The sequence below is a fragment of the Petaurus breviceps genome, unplaced genomic scaffold (assembly GCF_028583685.1).
Source record: "Petaurus breviceps papuanus isolate PSGF00001 unplaced genomic scaffold, PetGlider_PUasm1.0 38, whole genome shotgun sequence".
NCBI lineage: Eukaryota > Metazoa > Chordata > Mammalia > Diprotodontia > Petauridae > Petaurus > Petaurus breviceps.
In genome coordinates, this window is record NW_027186304.1 from 48,847,479 (window position 1) to 48,864,276 (window position 16,798).

The 16,798-nt window shown below is 39.8% G+C and overlaps 1 protein-coding gene across 2 annotated transcripts in view; it reads right to left on the reverse strand.

Annotated features, from left to right (window-relative positions):
* Nucleotides 1-11,837, reverse strand: part of B4GALT6 (beta-1,4-galactosyltransferase 6) — a 104,905-nt gene extending 93,068 nt beyond the window's left edge. Inside the window, exon 1 of one of the 2 annotated variants that reach the window (XM_069099859.1) lies at nucleotides 10,615-11,837. In XM_069099859.1, the coding sequence (XP_068955960.1) occupies nucleotides 10,615-10,729 (115 nt within the window). In that variant the 5' untranslated portion in view covers nucleotides 10,730-11,837. The remainder of the gene's footprint in view (nucleotides 1-10,614) is intronic. The other variant, XM_069099860.1, reaches the window with a different exon arrangement.
* Nucleotides 11,838-16,798: the final 4,961 nt, after the last annotated feature.

A 16,798-nucleotide genomic window follows, 5' to 3' on the forward strand; every position in this document is an offset into this window, starting at 1 on the left:
ACACAGATGCCACTGCTGCCTGGCTGCTTCAGAGCTCTTGGCCTACAGATCATAGGGGGCCCAAGCAACCATTCAGAAGGGCAATCACTCTTGCTTTAACCTGCTTGGATCTAGAACATGGTCTAGGGTGGAGGTCCTGGGGTGTGTGACCAGTGTGTCAGAGCCAGTGGAGACTTCTGAGAGGGCACCCAACTAATAGCTCTGGCAGCTGAGAAAACCCCAGCAATATGGGACAAAGCTCTCCTCTCTGGTAGCAGAGTTCTACTGTGGCAAAAAGCTCAAAAGTCAAGTAATTGAGTGGCAACATGAGCAAGCAAAGGAAGCAAAGCAAGCACAGCAATAAGACTTTGGACTCCTTTTTAGAGGACAAAAAGGATCAAAGCATGGAACAGGAGGAAGACAACAAAGTCAGAACTCCTACACCAAAAGTTTCCAAGAAAAATATGAACTGGTTACAGGCCATAAGGAGTGTAAGAAGAATTCTGAAAACAAAATAAGAAAAGTGGAGGAAAAATTGGGAAGAGAAATGAGAATGATCCAAGAAAATCATGCAAAGAGAGTCAACAACCTGACTGAAGAAAATGACACCTTAAAAAATAGACTAATTCAAATGGCAAAAGAGGCTCAAAAAGCCAACGAGGAAAAGAAGGCCTTAAAAAGCTGAATTTTCCAGGTGGAAAAAGAATCTCAAAAGCTCACTAAAGAGAATCATTCCTTCAGAATTACATTGGAGTAAATGGAAGCTAGTGACTTTATGAGAAATCAAGATACTATTAAACAGATCCAAACAAATTAAAAAATAGAAGGCAATGTGAAATATCTCAGTGGAAAAACCACTGACCTGGAAAATAGTTCCAGGAGAGAACATTTTAAAATTACTGGACTGCCTGAAAGTCATGATCAAAAAAAGAACCTAAAGGGGCCGCCAGGTGGCTCAGCGAGTAAGAGCACCGGCTCCAGTGTCGGGATGACCTGGATCAAATCCGGGCTCAGATACTTAGCACCACACCCAGAAATAACTGGCCATGTAACCTTGAGCAAGTTACTTAACCCCGATTGCTTTAAAAAAAAAAAGAACCTAGAAGTCATCCTTCAAGAAATTCTCAAGGAAAATTGCACTGATATTTTAGAACCAGAGGGCAAAATATAAGTTGAAAGAATCCACCAATCACCTTTTTAAAAAAGATCCCAAAAAGAAAACTCCTAGGAATATTATAGCCAGGTTCCAGAGTTCCCAGATCAAGGAGAAAATATTACAAACAGCCAAGAAGAAACAATTTGAATATTGTGGAAACACAATCAGGATAACACAGGATCTGGAAGCTTCTACAATGAGGGATCAAAGGGCTTAGAATATGATATTCCGGAGGTCAAAGGAGCTGGGATTAAAACCAAGAATCACCTACTCAGTAAAACTGAGTATCATGTTTCAGGGGAAAATATGGTCATTCAACGAAATAGAGAACTTTCAAGCATTCTTGGCGAAAAAACTAGAGCTGAATAGAAAATCTGACATTCAGATATAAGAAGTAAGAGAAGCATGAGAAGGTAAACAGGGGAAAGAAATCATAAGGAATTTATCAAAGTTGGACTATTTACATTCCTACATGGAAAAATTATAATTGTAACTTATGAAACTTTTCTCAGTATGAGAATAGTTGAACAGAATATAAATGCGTATATGTGTGTGTGTGTGTATGTCTATATAGGAGGGTAAATGTGCATATGAATACATATGTGAGTGTGTGTTTACATGTGTGTACAGGTATACAAAGACAGAGGGCACAGGACCGATTGAATAGGAAGGGATGATATTTAAAAGGTGAAATTAAGAGGTGAGAGAGGAATATAATGAGAGGAGATGGGAAGAGACAGAATGGGATAAATTATCTCATGTAAAAGAACCAAGGGAAAACTGTTAAAATGGAGGGGAAGAACAGGAAGGCAAAAGGGAATGGGTCAACCTTACTCTCATTGAATTTGGCTTAGGGAGGGAATGACATACACACGAAATAGAGTATCTCACCGTACAGAAGAGTAGGGGGGAAGGGGATGAGACGGGGGATGTTGGAAGGGAGGGCAGATTGGGGGGAGAGGGAAATTGGAAGCACACACTTTTGAAAAGGGACAGGGTCAAAGTAAAGAATAGAACAAGTGGGGGTCAGAATAGGAAGGAGGGAAATATAGTCATTCTTTCACAATATATCCACTATGGAAATGTTTTGTGTAGCTACACATGTACAACCTATATTGAATTGCTTATCTTCCCCAGTAAGGATCAGTGACAAGGGAAGAAGGGAAAGAATCTGGAATTCAAAGTTTTAAAATCAAATTTTCAAAAATATATATTATTATTATTTTTTTACACGCAACTTGGAAATAAGATATACAGGCACTGGAGTATAGAGATCCATCTTGCCCTATTGGAAAGTTGGAGGGGGAATGAGGGAGGATATAGGAGAGAACAGATGGGGGAGGAGGTATACAATGGGGTTACTGTTTTAGGGTGGTGAGTAGGGGAAAGATGGGGAGAAAACATGTAACTCAAAATTTTGTGGAAATGAGTGATGTAAACTAAAAATAAACATAAAATTTAATTTAAAAAAATAAATAAATAGACTATTATATAAAACACCCATGGCCTTAAAAGAAATTCAGTGTCAAAAGTTAAAAGCAACTCTGCCTGATTTTCCAATTGGATTAAGAAAGTCGAGAGGAAATAGGGTGGTGGGGAAGGAAAGGCTGGTTAACAACAAGATTAAATATAATTAAGAAAGTCACAATAAAATTTCCCACCAAAAAAAATCCAACCCTAAATGAACATGTAAAGAAGATGCTAAAAAGCTTTGAATATGAATGAGTTCAGAGTTTATAAGGTGAAAACAGAAAGGCAATGAATCCATTTATTCATGAATTCTGTCTTGAACATATTGAGAAAAATTAAAATGAAAAGAGTTCATGGCATGGAATACAGCAATACTAAAAAACTAAAAAAAAATTTATTTTTGAATTTTTCCTTACTAAAGGATTCTATCTGGATTTCGACATACTACTAATAGCATGTCTTTACCAGAGAAAGGTGACATTTGTCTATAAGAAATGAACCCTTCAGATTTAAATTAGTAAGCAACACATTTATTGTCTATTTTTATTTTCCTGATTTATATAAGAATCAATTCACATTTCTATGCCTTTAAGTCACTCTGAAAACTGTACTATACTTAGAGCTCTGAACAGATAGAGTCAGATAAAAATTCCTTTTTTTAGTATTAAAGTTCTTTACAAATTGACCCCTTGTCACATTTTCAGTCTTCTCGCACATTACTCCTCCCATCTCCTGCACTTTATGGTCTAATGTACTATGCTAGGCACATACTAAATTTTTACTAAATGCTTACTAATTGACTGATCACTAGAAAAATGCCTGTGGTAACAATATGAGCTGAGCCCTAAGCTAGAGCAGATATACTCAAGGAAAGTAGCCTGCTTCTCCTCTCCCCAGGGGAAGAACTAAAGAAGAGATGAGGCCTTTGTCAGACAACATGCTGGGAAGCCCCACAAATTGAGTGTTAAATCAAATTAACTACTACTGGAAATCACGTAAAGGCTCTTCCAGGTCTCCTATGACCAGATAATGATCACTAAGATTCAGAATCTCTTTAGAAAAAGAAAATGGGGGTGAGCATGACAACATGATTTCTATGCTCTTCCTTACTTTGAATTTTAGTACCTCCTATAGCTACTTGAATGGCTACGTCAACAAAAGTCCAAGAAAAGGGATGACAATGCCTTTGGCATGGGAACTTTTCTCTCTAACCCTTGCTTCTTCTTAGAGTGAAAAAGCTAACACTGGCCCTAGTGTCCTTAAATATATCAAACCCCTAAACACACAAGCCTATCTCTATCAAGAGAGAAAAAGGCAGAATGTCTAATGTAGTCAGTGGAGCTATGAATTGGAAGAGACAGTCTAGATAGCAATTTGGAAATGTACCCCAACATTTGTGTTTACTCTTTGACCCAGCTATACTACTACTAGGCATATACCCACCTCCAAAAAAAGATAGAAGAAAAGGCCTTATACATATAAAAATGTTTATAGCAGCTCTTTTTGTGGTAGCAAATAACTGGGGACTGTCCATCAATTGGGGAATACCTGAACGAAAAAAATATATAGTATAGAAATGTAGTGGAACATTATTGTGCTGGAAGAAACGATGAAGAGGACAGTTTCAGAGAAACCTGCAAAGACTTGCATGAACTGATGCAGATAAGGAGAACAATTTATGTAAGAACAACACTGTAAAATCAAACAACTGAACGACTTCAAAATTCTACAAATGTAATAATTAACCATGATTTCTGAGGACCAACGATGAAGAATGATAATCATCTCCTAACAGAGAGGTACTTGACTAAATATGCAGAACGAGACACACTTTTTTTGGACATGGTCAATGTTGGAATTTGTTTTTGCTTGACCTACACATATTTATTACAAGAGTATTATTTTTCTTTTTTAATTGGTTGGGGGAAGAGGTTGGGAGAGAAAATAAATTCTTATTAACTGAAAGATTAAAGTTAATTTTTAAAAATATGACAAGGGTCACAAATTTTTAGAGATTTAGAAATTTAAAGATCTAATCTAAATGCTTCATTTTATAGACTAGAAAACTAAGGGCCAAAAATATAAAGTGATTTAACTTTGGTCACTTTGCTAGATAATGGCAGATTCAATACTAGGACTTAAGTCTCATGTCAATTTAGTGTTCTTTCCAACATACTCTGTTTCCTGACACCACAAGTAAAACTAGCCTAGTCCACCCAGTGAAACTTCTGGGCTGGTGACATGTGGCTAAAACAGGAATAATGGAGGATACTGTCTTTTCAGGAGTCACCACCACCACCACCACCACCACCACCACCACCATACATTTGTCAGTCAAACATTTATTAAATACCTGTGATATACCAATCACTGTACTAAGTTCTAAGGATAAAAAGAAAATACAAAAGACAGTCCTTGCTTTCAAAGAACTCATAATCTAACATGGGAGATGATATGCAAACAACTACATACAAACAAGCTACAAATATAGGACAAACTGAACATAAACACTAGAATTAAGAGAATACGAAAAAATCTTACTGTAGAAGGTAAGATTTTAACTGGGATTTGAAGGAACTCAAGAGGTGATAGGAGAGAGAACATTGCAGGCATGGGGTACAGCCAGTGAAAATGACAGCTCCTGCCTGAATCTACCCAACTGTCACCTGGATTCAAAGGTAGACAGCTCTCAGCTCCTCATTCAGTTCCTCATCCAGTTCCTTCTCTAGTTCCATATTGAAGTTAACAATGTCCAGTCCACCTCAAGTCCTTCACAGTTCCTGTTTCTGGGAAGACAAAGCTTAACAGAGCCACAGTAACATTCATATACATTGCTGGCACAATCATCAATTCACTATCTGCCTGTGAAATCAACATAAACCCACCAACAAAGTCTGAGAACTCAACACAAATCATCAGTATAGTCCCAGCACCTCTGAAACCCTCATCCAGGACTTCAACAACAACAAGAAAATCCTCTTTCAGGGCTTCCAATAAGGTCCCAGGGCTTCTGTACAAAGTATCACAAGCAAAAATCAACACAGACCAAACAGACAAACAGAGTGCCAGGATACCACAAGTCTTGTCCTTCTCAACTCTGCCACCACAAATGTTCTCTTCTCAGTTCTGCTCTTTCTCAGTTTGGGCTTCTCCTTATATATGATCATTAGCTCCTCCCTATTCTACCCCTTCCTGTTGCATCTGCAAGTTCCTCCCACTGTGGATTTCACAAGTTCTGTTTCTTAATAAAGACTTTATATTATCATGGGCAAGGTTCAAAAGAAACTTGAACTGAAACAAGGTGCTAAATAATTAAATAGCTGAACCAAGGCACTAAGTACTTCTTTGCTTGCTATTATTACCCTGGCACATTGTAAACCTCTAATAAATGCTTTTCTTTATTTGTTTATATGAGTAATGAAAGAATTAAATTGAAAAATGACAACAGAAAAAAAGTTAGAGATATTAAGGAAAAAACAAATTTAACAAGAGAATGGTGGATTTATAAGAAAATATTGACCCTCTTTGAAACAGTAGATTCTCTGTAAAAGAAAATTACCACATTGGAATATAAAAATGCAAAAGCAGAAGGAAAATTTGAGGGAAAAGATAAAGATGTAAAGTGCAAATCCAAGTAGTCGGAGATACATTTCTGTGGCCAATTGTGACTTCTTGGACCAAGAGTAAGAGAAGAGGTGGCCTACATATAGGTAGAGAATGAAGCAAATGTGGCTAGTGTTGATGTATTTTGACTGTACTCTTATTATATAAGAGAGATCTAGGGGGTGGGGTCATCACTGAGAAATGACAGTGATATATAAACTATCAATACAACATGTAGACAGGTAAAGAAAAAGAAGACATGAACCTTAGATGTGACTAAGAAAGGCAGTACAGAATTTGGACAAGCATTCCACTTACCACAAGCTTCGATGTTTGGTTTCACCTCCATTATCACCTTCATCACACCTCACCTAGGATAAACTCATCACCAGGAAGTTCATTATCATGGACACTGCTTGAGCTTTGCTATTCACACATCATCAGTAACCTCAGTGGCTTCTGCCTCTCTGATTGGAGGACAGAACAAAAAACTCCCCTCAATACTCTCCATTTATAAAGGGTTCAAAATTCCAGTCACCTCTTCATTTTTCACCAGCAGTTCTGCTTGGTTTCAACTCTGCCATCATCTTCAGCATGCCCCCATGCCTGGTACCCTCTGACATCCCTGGCCCACTTAAGCTTCCTTTTGGTGTACCACCTTCTCCCATTAGATCTGTAAGTTCCTTGAGAATTTTCCTTTCCTTATTTGTATCTCCAGCACTTAGGACAGAGCCTGGCACATGAAAAGTGCTTAATAAACACTTTAATTTAAAAAAAAAACACTAATATTTACCGTATAAGACCAAGAAAGATTTGCCCCCATAGTCTGTCATTTCTTTTACTAAAACGGCAAAAAAAAGTTCTTTAAAGTAGTTTAATTCATAAGCACATTTTGACACTCTCTCTTCACAATAATTATACATCCATCATTTACAATACCTATTAGCAGAGAGGCAGTGTTTCAATCTGAGGCATCTATACAGACACAATGGATAGAATACTGGGCCTGAAGTCAGGAAAACCTGAGTGCAAATCTGACCTCAGATGCCTACCTGTGTAACCCTGGACAAATTACTTGCCTCACTTCCTCATCTGTAAAACAGGGATAATAACAGCAACCACCTCCCAGGGTTGTGGTGAGGATCAACTTAGCACAGTGCCTGGCACGTAATAGCCACTATATAAATGTTAGCTATCAGCTAATATCATTATGTTGTATAGTGTACAAGAAGCTGGCTATTAAGCCAGGAAGACCTGGGTTTAAGGGTCACTTTTGATACATACTAGTTGTGTGAATCAGGGCAAGGAACTGAACCTCTCAGTGCTCTAGGCAACTCTCTGACCCAATGCTGAAGAAAAGGCTTACCATACCACAGTAAAAGAACAATGAAATCACAGTCCAGTCCTTATCCCTATAGTATCACTGCTGGGACACCAGCTGAAGCAAATAAACAGTAAGTTCCTTTGGGGCTTTTCAGAAATGTTGCAGGCCATCATTTATTACACTATATTATTTATTACAAACAATGCAAGTCACAGCCTATAAGTAGAGTATCAGAATGATCTTTTACTACTGCAAAGACCGATCACTAAACAGGAATATAGTCTAAACCTGATATAAATATAAATAAGTGTCATGCTAATTGCCGTTAATGAATGGGGAGATTACTTTGACTTTAGAGTACTGCATCTTGCCAAATGATTCAGAAGAACAACATGACATCAATTTACAAGTCAGCATTTTACTTTTCTTGACCAATTTTAAACAACGCTAATAACCCAAAGAAAAACAGATCACTATATATCTAAAGAAGTCTAATGATCATACTATATAAGAAGTCCAATTCCAGACTCTGAACAAATACCACATTCTAGTAACAGTAAGCCTAAGTCATTTCAAGCTGGCTGCTATAATTACTGCTATTAAAGATTTTCTTGAAGTGAATAAATTGATCTTCTATTATACAGTTACACACATAACGTATATTTGGATAAGGATGGTATATTAGCACTCTGCCTGAGTTTTCACTCACATTGGTTTTCAGACCAACTAAATTTTGAAATCATCTACATAACATTTTAATGTATTTGGAAAGTCCTTCAAAATTGCTCATTCAAAGGAAAAGATAGGTGAGTACAAATGGTCCTAAGAATAAAGTTCTCTAGGTTCAATCCACTAATTTTTTGTATTACTTGCAAAGAACTTAAATTACTTTCAATAAGGCAGATTGTTGCAACTGCAATTTAAATGAATAATATTGTAGTTTACAAATCAAGTAATTTTTCTCTGAGGTTTCAAAGAATTAGATGTCCTCAAGAAAGAGTACACTCTAGAGAATAACAATTTTTAAGGATCACAAAGCATATATTATTATAGAGTTTGAGAAATTGATTTTTAGGACCCAAAAAATGACAGGCCTTTAAGAAACTAAAGATTACTATGGTTTTTGCCTTATGAATTGGCTAATTAATTCTACTGAGCTTTCTTAACTGCTGGTGAAGTCAGTGCCATGGGCTTTTTCTTGTGATGGAAATAAATACCTCAGCTGGGCCTGGAGTCAGGTGCAATGGATAGGGCACCAGATCTGGCTTGAGTCAGGAAGACTTGAGTTCAAATCTAATCTCAGATATTTAATAGCTAGGTGACCCTGAGCAAGTTATTTTACCTCCCTCTACCTCAGTTTTCATAATAATACCTCCCAAAGATATTGTGAGAATAAAATGAGATATTTGTAAAGCCCCTGGGCACATAAGTAGGATCTTAATGTTTTACTTCATTTTGGGGAAACAATTACAATATTCATGGTATATCAAAAAAATTTTTAAGACACACCAGATTTCAGCAAAATTTAAGGTTTCTCAGACATCAGATCTTAATATTATTTCAATCTAGAAAATCTAAACATCAAAGGACCAAAGAAAATTTCTATTTTCAAGAATGCTAGTAAGACAATAATCTCTCCCTGCTTTCCATGACACTGCTTCCCCATTCTCCCCCACTCTCCCCCAGTCATCCCTCTTGGCAATCACTTTAACCAACCATTATTCAAAACACCTGGAGTATGGTAAACCTGAATTCAAATTTTGCCCCAGCTATTTAGTAGGTGTATGGCCCTGAGCAAGTCACTTAACCTCTGTCAGCCTCAGTTTCCTCATATGAAAAAATAGAAATAATAGAACTTACCTCCCAGACTTTTTGTAGGTATCAAATAAGATAACATATGTAAAGTGCTTTGAAAATCTTTAAATCACTATATGCAAGCTATGGTTTTCTTAAATTGCCTTCAGATATACATAACTAGGAACCTAAAATTTTCAGGACTCAACAGTATGTAAATTTGGGAGTTTTCCAAATGTATATGTTCAAGTTACACAGTCAATGGTTTTTAACACAGATGATGAATAAAACAGAAAGCATTTAAGTGATAAAATCAGCATTTGGAGAAATACAGAAAACCACTTAAAAATATATTATGTATGGATTCCCATAAACATTAAATACTCCCAGGTCCTAGCCATAATGCCAGAATGAAACAGCCCTTAAACAATATGGTAGATTGTCAACTAGCCAAGCTAGTGTAAGAAAAAAAACCCTAGGGAAATGATCATTTAAAACATGGAGTAGACCATTAGTTCTGTATATTAGATTCAATGGCAAAGAAGCATGAGTCAGATCTAGTCTGTGACATGAATTTTAATATATCTGTGGTCTTAAAATATAACCTTCACTCTAATATTTAGCATTGTTCTAATTCTGACAACACCGGAACAGGTAGCAGGAGGGGTGAGCGGGGAAATCTATCACTTGAAATGCAAACATATTTACTATCTCCACAGGGAGTAACTGTGTTAACTGGTCAAGACAGACTATGGTACTCCCCCTTAAGTCTGTAAAGTAGAGGAATACCGTCGTTTGATTTCATTTAGGAAATTCAGTAAATACATTCCAAAACTCTCAGCTACCTAAAAATCCAATTCCTTTTGATTGGTTCCTCCTTTCAATCTATCTTACTCCCCAGCTAATGAACTAAAAGTTTTTTAAGATTACTAGGAGCATGCACGGAGCTGGGATGATGGGGCAAACCTAGTCAGTACAATATAATACTGTCATGAATACATTAAAAAAAAAATGAACAAGGGCATTCACAGTGAAGTTGTGCCTCTTTGACGACCCTCAAATTACTTACTTGAAATTGTTTTATTCAGTTTCAAATTAACAGAACTGTGAAGTATACTATATCCAGTCGCATAAAGTTCAAGTAAACTACTTCCTAAAGACCCTTACCCCGGTAATAACCAAACTATCTTCTCTAAAAAAAAAAAAGTAATTTCCTGGATTTTGCTAGGTGCGAGTGTGTGGGCATTTATGACTCCTGGTCGAAGGAAGGGAATGCCTTAGTGCTTACCGATCCCTGGGGCCACATAGATGAAGTATAGACAAGATGACGAGAGGGAGAAGAAGAAGATGAAGGCGAGCAAAGAGCGATTGGAGACCCGCAGCAACCACTTAAGCAGAGACATCTTCCTCCTCCTCGCTAGCGGAGCTGGATGCTCAACGATCCCGAGCACTAGGGCACTGTCCAGGCCTTACACTCCCATGAACTGTTTAAACCACCCCGCAAATTGCAGAGGGGAAGCTGAAGCCGGGAGAGGGTGGAAGGAGAGATTGGAGAAAAAGAAGTGGGGAGGTCGGGGTGAGGGGTAGACACAGAACGAATGAATGAACTTGGCGGGGGGAGGGGTAGTAAGGGGTCAGGGTGAAAGCTAGAGTGGATGGGGAAAGGAGGTTAACCGGGATTTAGAAAAGCGAATGGGGAAAAGGTCGAAATGCACCGAAGAGAGGGAAAAGGATGAGAAGGCTCAGGGTGGAGGGTGTTTCTATCAATCAGGAGAGCACGGGGCGCGAGCGCAGGTGGGAAAAAGCAGCAGCGGGAGGCCGGTGCGGGGTGAAGCGCAGGCTGGGAGCCCCGGCTCAGCACTCCCTGCGGAGAAGGGACACCAAATTGCAGCACGACCCTGCGTAGCGGCGGTAGCGAAGGCGCCACCGTCTCAGACGCTCCAGCCTCGCACCCTCATCTCGGGATCTGGGGCAAGGCGTCCAGTTCCCGGGAATGGGAATCTCCAGGTCGGACAGTCGCCCTCACCCCGCGTTCTCCCGGCTTCCCGCAGCAGCAGCCTCTGCAGCCGCCGCAACCTCTCCTTCTTCCGCTGGTTTTTCTCTTATCGCCGAGACTAAAGCAGGAGCCCTGGCCGCCTCCGGCGTGCGCGATGCTCGGTGGCCGGGGGCGTCCCTAGGGGCCCGGGAGGTCTCGGCTGGCCCGTGCTGCGTCTCCTCATGCCTGGCGAGGCCCCGGCGCTCAGCGGCGGCAGCAGGAGCCGAGCGACAGCGGGAAAAGCCCGGAAAGCAGCGAGGCTGCGGGGAGAATCCCTCCCGGGACTGGCTCACGAGCTCGTGGTCCTGCAGCCGCCGCTGCCGCCGCCACCTCCTCCTCTTTCAGGTGCTGTCCCGGCCCCAGGGGCAGCAGAAGCAGCAGCAGCATCCCCACTTCCCAGCCCCGGGGTAAGTCAGCAGGGCCCCGGCGCCGCCCCCGCACGGCGCGCTGGCAAGTAGGGAAAGACGTGAAAGCGACAGAGAGACGGGGGCTGCGAGAAGTGAAGCTCCTGCGCGCAGGAGGGAAGGAGGGAGGGGTGCGAGGTGACTGGGTGGCGCCTGAGCCCCGCCTCTGCAGGAGGGAGGCAAGCGGTCCGGGCGAGGGAGAGGGGTGAGGAAAGGGGGAAGACTGGAGGACGCTCGCGGCTCCCAGTGGGACTTCCCGCGTGCCCCCTCCCCTCCGCGACTCTCTGCAGTGCATTTGCTGCGGAGCCTGAGCTGGGGGTCGGGGCCGAGCGCACCACTCAATAGAAAAGGGAAGGGGGAGAAGGAGAGGACTTGCTCTTCATTGGTAACTGCGGAAAACCAAAGGTCTGGCAACAGCACCATCAGGGTCATCCCGTACCTCTGTCCAGCAAAAGAAAAAAAAATGTCCTTTTAATAGCCAAACACACCAACCCTTTCTTCAGTCCCCCCCCCCTACCTCTCAACCTCCGCCCCCAATTCGTGTTTCTGGTCTGTTCCGCGGGAGGGAGGGGGGCCGAGGGGAGGAACCCGCGTCCACTTCGTGCGTCACCGCCCAGCTGCCTCTACCACCGCCCAACTCTGCCCTTGGGGTCGGTCAGTCCTCTTGGGGCCTGTGGGCGGAGTTGCTCTCGCCTTGCCTTTCAGAAGCTGGGCATAGGGTCTTGACTATATGAAAGTGTTATGGTACAGATAGGCATTGGGTCACAGGTGATGCCATGGGAGTGGACAATTCGCTGCAGGAGCTACTGGGCAACCTGCTCAAACTAAACCCGGTTCCCATTCTCCACATACACACCTTAGTTTAACACTGGACTTAGCAGGAATGCAGATGTTCGGTCCACTGGTCAGTCTGAAGATGATGTTACGGTTTAGTGGTGGTCAGTAGCACGGAGTTGTCGTCACTGGAGAGATCCATGTGCATCAGCAGGCCTTTCTGTGCTGCACTCCTTCAATTTGCAAAGCCTCCAATGGTTCCTAAGTCACCTAAAGATCTGTTAGCTTTTTGTTTAAAAGTCACCCTTTTCTGATAGTTGCAGGGGAGATAGTCTCGTGTCTAGAACCCTGATTGCCGCATTGTTTTAAGCTGTGCTTTATTGTTTGGTTGGGTTTTGTTTTGATGGGATTTTTATTTTTTGAGAGGAGCAGAGGTTGGGAAGGTACTAAACTTATTCGTGGGATCGTAAATTTAGAATTAGAAAGGGACTTGGAGTCCTTAGTCCAATGCCCTCATTTTACAGATGAGGAAGCTTCGATCCATAAAGGAAGTATCTGACCTGTCTTGTTCACACAAAAATAGCAGAATCCAAATTGAACCCAGTTCTCCTGAATCCCAGTCCAGTACTCCTGTACTATCATTCACTCTCTGGTCTCTTCAGGAGCTATTTGGACATGGCTGCCATTTTTCTTCTGCCAGTGCCTAAACCCCAAAGTCTGTTATCACTTCTGTGCCATCAGTCTGCTTATTTTTTCATCAAAGTACCAAATTTCATGAGTTGTCTCGGGTAGATAACTAGGTAGACTCACTGAAGTTCATTTTTAGGTTTGTTTTGTACCCCAGTGGAATGAATGTCTAACTAAATTGTCTAATCTCCCTGTATGATGCCATCATTATTTAAAGGCTTGTTGTGAAAATAGATTAGATATTTTGTAACAGGCTTTGAGTTTTTTTTTTTTTTGCTACAAGGATATTTTAAATATGATCTGTATCAATTTATTAAATAAAAGAGAGGATAAAGACTTATTAAATAGGACACATAAATATAACTAGATTTTACATAAATTACCATTTTATCTTTTCAAAATGATGCTAGGTAGATGTCAGAGCTCCAGTTAAAATATTGTGTTAATTACTGCTGCCTCCTTTGAACAGTATAATATAAGCCCTTTGAAAGCAATAACTGTTTCATTTTTATATTTGCATCAACCTAGCAAGTGCCTTAATAGGTGTTTAATAGATATCCAATTGAAAAGCCAACTTTATAGGCAAGCTATTATGTATATTTAAATGTAGATAAGTAAAATTTAAAACACAGACTTTAAGTAATGAAATCAGAGCATCCCAGTGAAATTTACTATAAATTTCTTACATGAAGTTTTCCTTTTGATTTCTCTTATAAACATAATGATGTTTTTAGCTAGGGGAAAATGTTGTTCTCTAAATTAAAACTACTGTAAAGAAAACAAGATAAGGGATAGGCAGAAACTGGACCTTGATATCAATGATACAGAAAACTCCCAGGTGAGGAAATTCTTTCTACCAATGCAGGTCAGCACCTTCTCTGAAACTCATCATCTTATCAAGTTGGCTAGTGGTGTCAAATTCAAAAAGAAATGGGATCACTAAGCCTTACATAAGGATTCCTGCAGGCAGCATATTGACTTATTAATGGAATCTGTTTCACTATATTCTTAATTTTGTTAAATATTTTCCAATTACATTTTAATCTGGGTTGAGCTGAACTCCAGAGCTACTGTTGGGCCACTTGTTTGACACCTCTGGTCTAGAGTACTGAGAAGTTAAGTGGCTTGTCCAAGGTCACAGAGAGTATATGTGTGTGCATATGTCAGAGACAAGACTTTAACCCAGGCTTTCATGGCTTTTGAGGATAGTTTTCTGCTAGAACATGCAGCCTTTGAGTGAAACCATAAGAATATTAGGGGAGTCTTCAGGATTTCTACTTGTGTTTCATTTTCTGTGTAGTAGGTCAAGTCAAACACTTTTGAGTGATTACAGATCTCTTCCTAGGGCCTCTACAGAATTCTGGTATTCAGTGTCACCAGTACAATATCATCCACAAACAGAAACATCAGGGATACTTTGTCAGCTTAGACTTTGCTGGCTTTTCCCCATCACCATGATGAATATATTTTGGCAAGCATACATTTCCTGCCTCACTTGATATTTATGATCGAACAAGGCTATATCTCTGTGGTTAGTTCGTTCAAGGAATCTTTAATGATTTAATGTATTGATGGGAGACCCTCCATTGGAAGGGAGCCTTTAAGGTGGCATGCTGTACTGAACCAAACCCATTTTTTATCCTCAACAAACAATAAATACAAATGCACGATGTGGCTAGTGACTAGAGAGCTAAACTCAGAGTCAGGGATATCTGGATTCACATCCTGCTTCTGATATATTCTGGCCACATGACCAAGGGCAAGTCATATAATTTTTCACCCCAGACAACTCTTTTAGACAAAATTGCAGAGCAAATAATGATCAAAGGCTGTGAAAAGAGTTTTATCACTATGAGTTCCCTTACACAGAAGATATCATAGACAATATAATAAAACAAAAATAGATTAACAGAGTGGGATGTACATCTTTCAATCAAGGATGTGTAGGTAAAAAAAATGTGGTCTACTATAAAATATAATTTGCAAAAGCTTTCTTGTTACTTTCTACCTACCTACCACCATCAGTAAAGTACAGTGGTTCCCTATTATCTATTAAGATAAAATATAAAGTCCTTTGGCATATCCTCAAGGATATACTCAATGTTTGTGGACATGATTCACAGAAACATATAAAATATGTAAAAGGCATATAAATCAGTAGCTGTTAATGTTCTCTTAGTTACAACTTTTTTGATATTAAGAGCTAAGATTTTTTCCCACAACTCTGCATTATTCCCTCCTTAAGATGCCTTGTGAATAATATCTTAGCATCCTTACCGTTGTTGCTTCTTCCAGAACAGATCTCTAATTAGACTAGTATACTTAGTTTAATCCAGTTTCTTTTTCCTTCTTCGTCCTCTTCAGTGCTATTTCCATATCTTTTTTCAGTGCATCCAAGACTGTGATGTTACAGCATGGAGTATGGGGGCTTTCCATCCTATGGCAAAAAAGTTTGTTATTAAAAAAAATTGCAAATCTTTTTCACTTGTCTTCCTTTTATTATCCTTCCATTTTCATCCTTAAATGCCCTCTGGATAGCTTTGTTTAGTTAGGTATCTGACAAAGCTTTTTTTAAATTGGTTTTATGCTGTACTCTCTGCTTAATGAAAACTCAAGCAGTCACTGCACCCAGGGACTTCCAGATGAGGAGAAAACACCTTCTGTCTCCTCCCCTCCCTAGGCTTCTAGACTAGGCCAATGAGGCAGGTGTAACAATTTATTAGGACACATTCTGTCAAACATTTGATCACGGTGCTAACAGAAATCATTTAACTTTAACTTTCTGATTCTTTCTTTAGTGACTTTCTTACACTCTTCGTCTCTTTAATAGCTTCTAGCTACTTAAAACAAATCACTTTCTCTAATCTCAACTGTCCACTGCTTTAGTCACACCCCTCCCCCCCCTTAACCCTACCTCTCCTTGCTACTCCAACTCTGCCTGTACTTGGCACCCTCTGGAAGGATTATTCCATAATTTAGCAAACTTGTTTTTATCTCAAACCTCTTCCTTATCACTCCTTCCATCTTTTGTTATTCACTATGTCTATTTCCCTCCATATAATGCTGCTTGTTTCCCTTGCCACTTTGTTCACTACTGGTTTCAACTTCACATCCCTAATTTGCTGGTTATGGTGGTAGAGATAAAATACTCATTGCTCCTCATTCCTACTTCTAAACACTCCCCTTACTATCCATTACTCAACAATCTCTCCTTCTTTGAGTTTCATTGAAACCAAATTTATTCCCCAGTACAGGTTCTAATAGCTGTCAGTTACCAATATACCAGGACGTTCTCCTTCCTTTCTCATTTCATTCTACATGATTCCAACATACATATAGATGTTTCTTCAAATACCCTAATTTCCCAGTTCCTTCATCAACTCCCATCACCTATGCCTTTACTATACCTCAGCTATACACAAGGATGATTATACCCTTAATCTTGCCATAACCCACAAATATTTTGCTTCCATTTTCAAGAATTTTCATTTCCCTTTCTCATAATCTTTCCTTTCTATATTTTCCTATGTTTTATTCTTCCTAAACCTAATGTTTGTCCTTGCCATTATCTT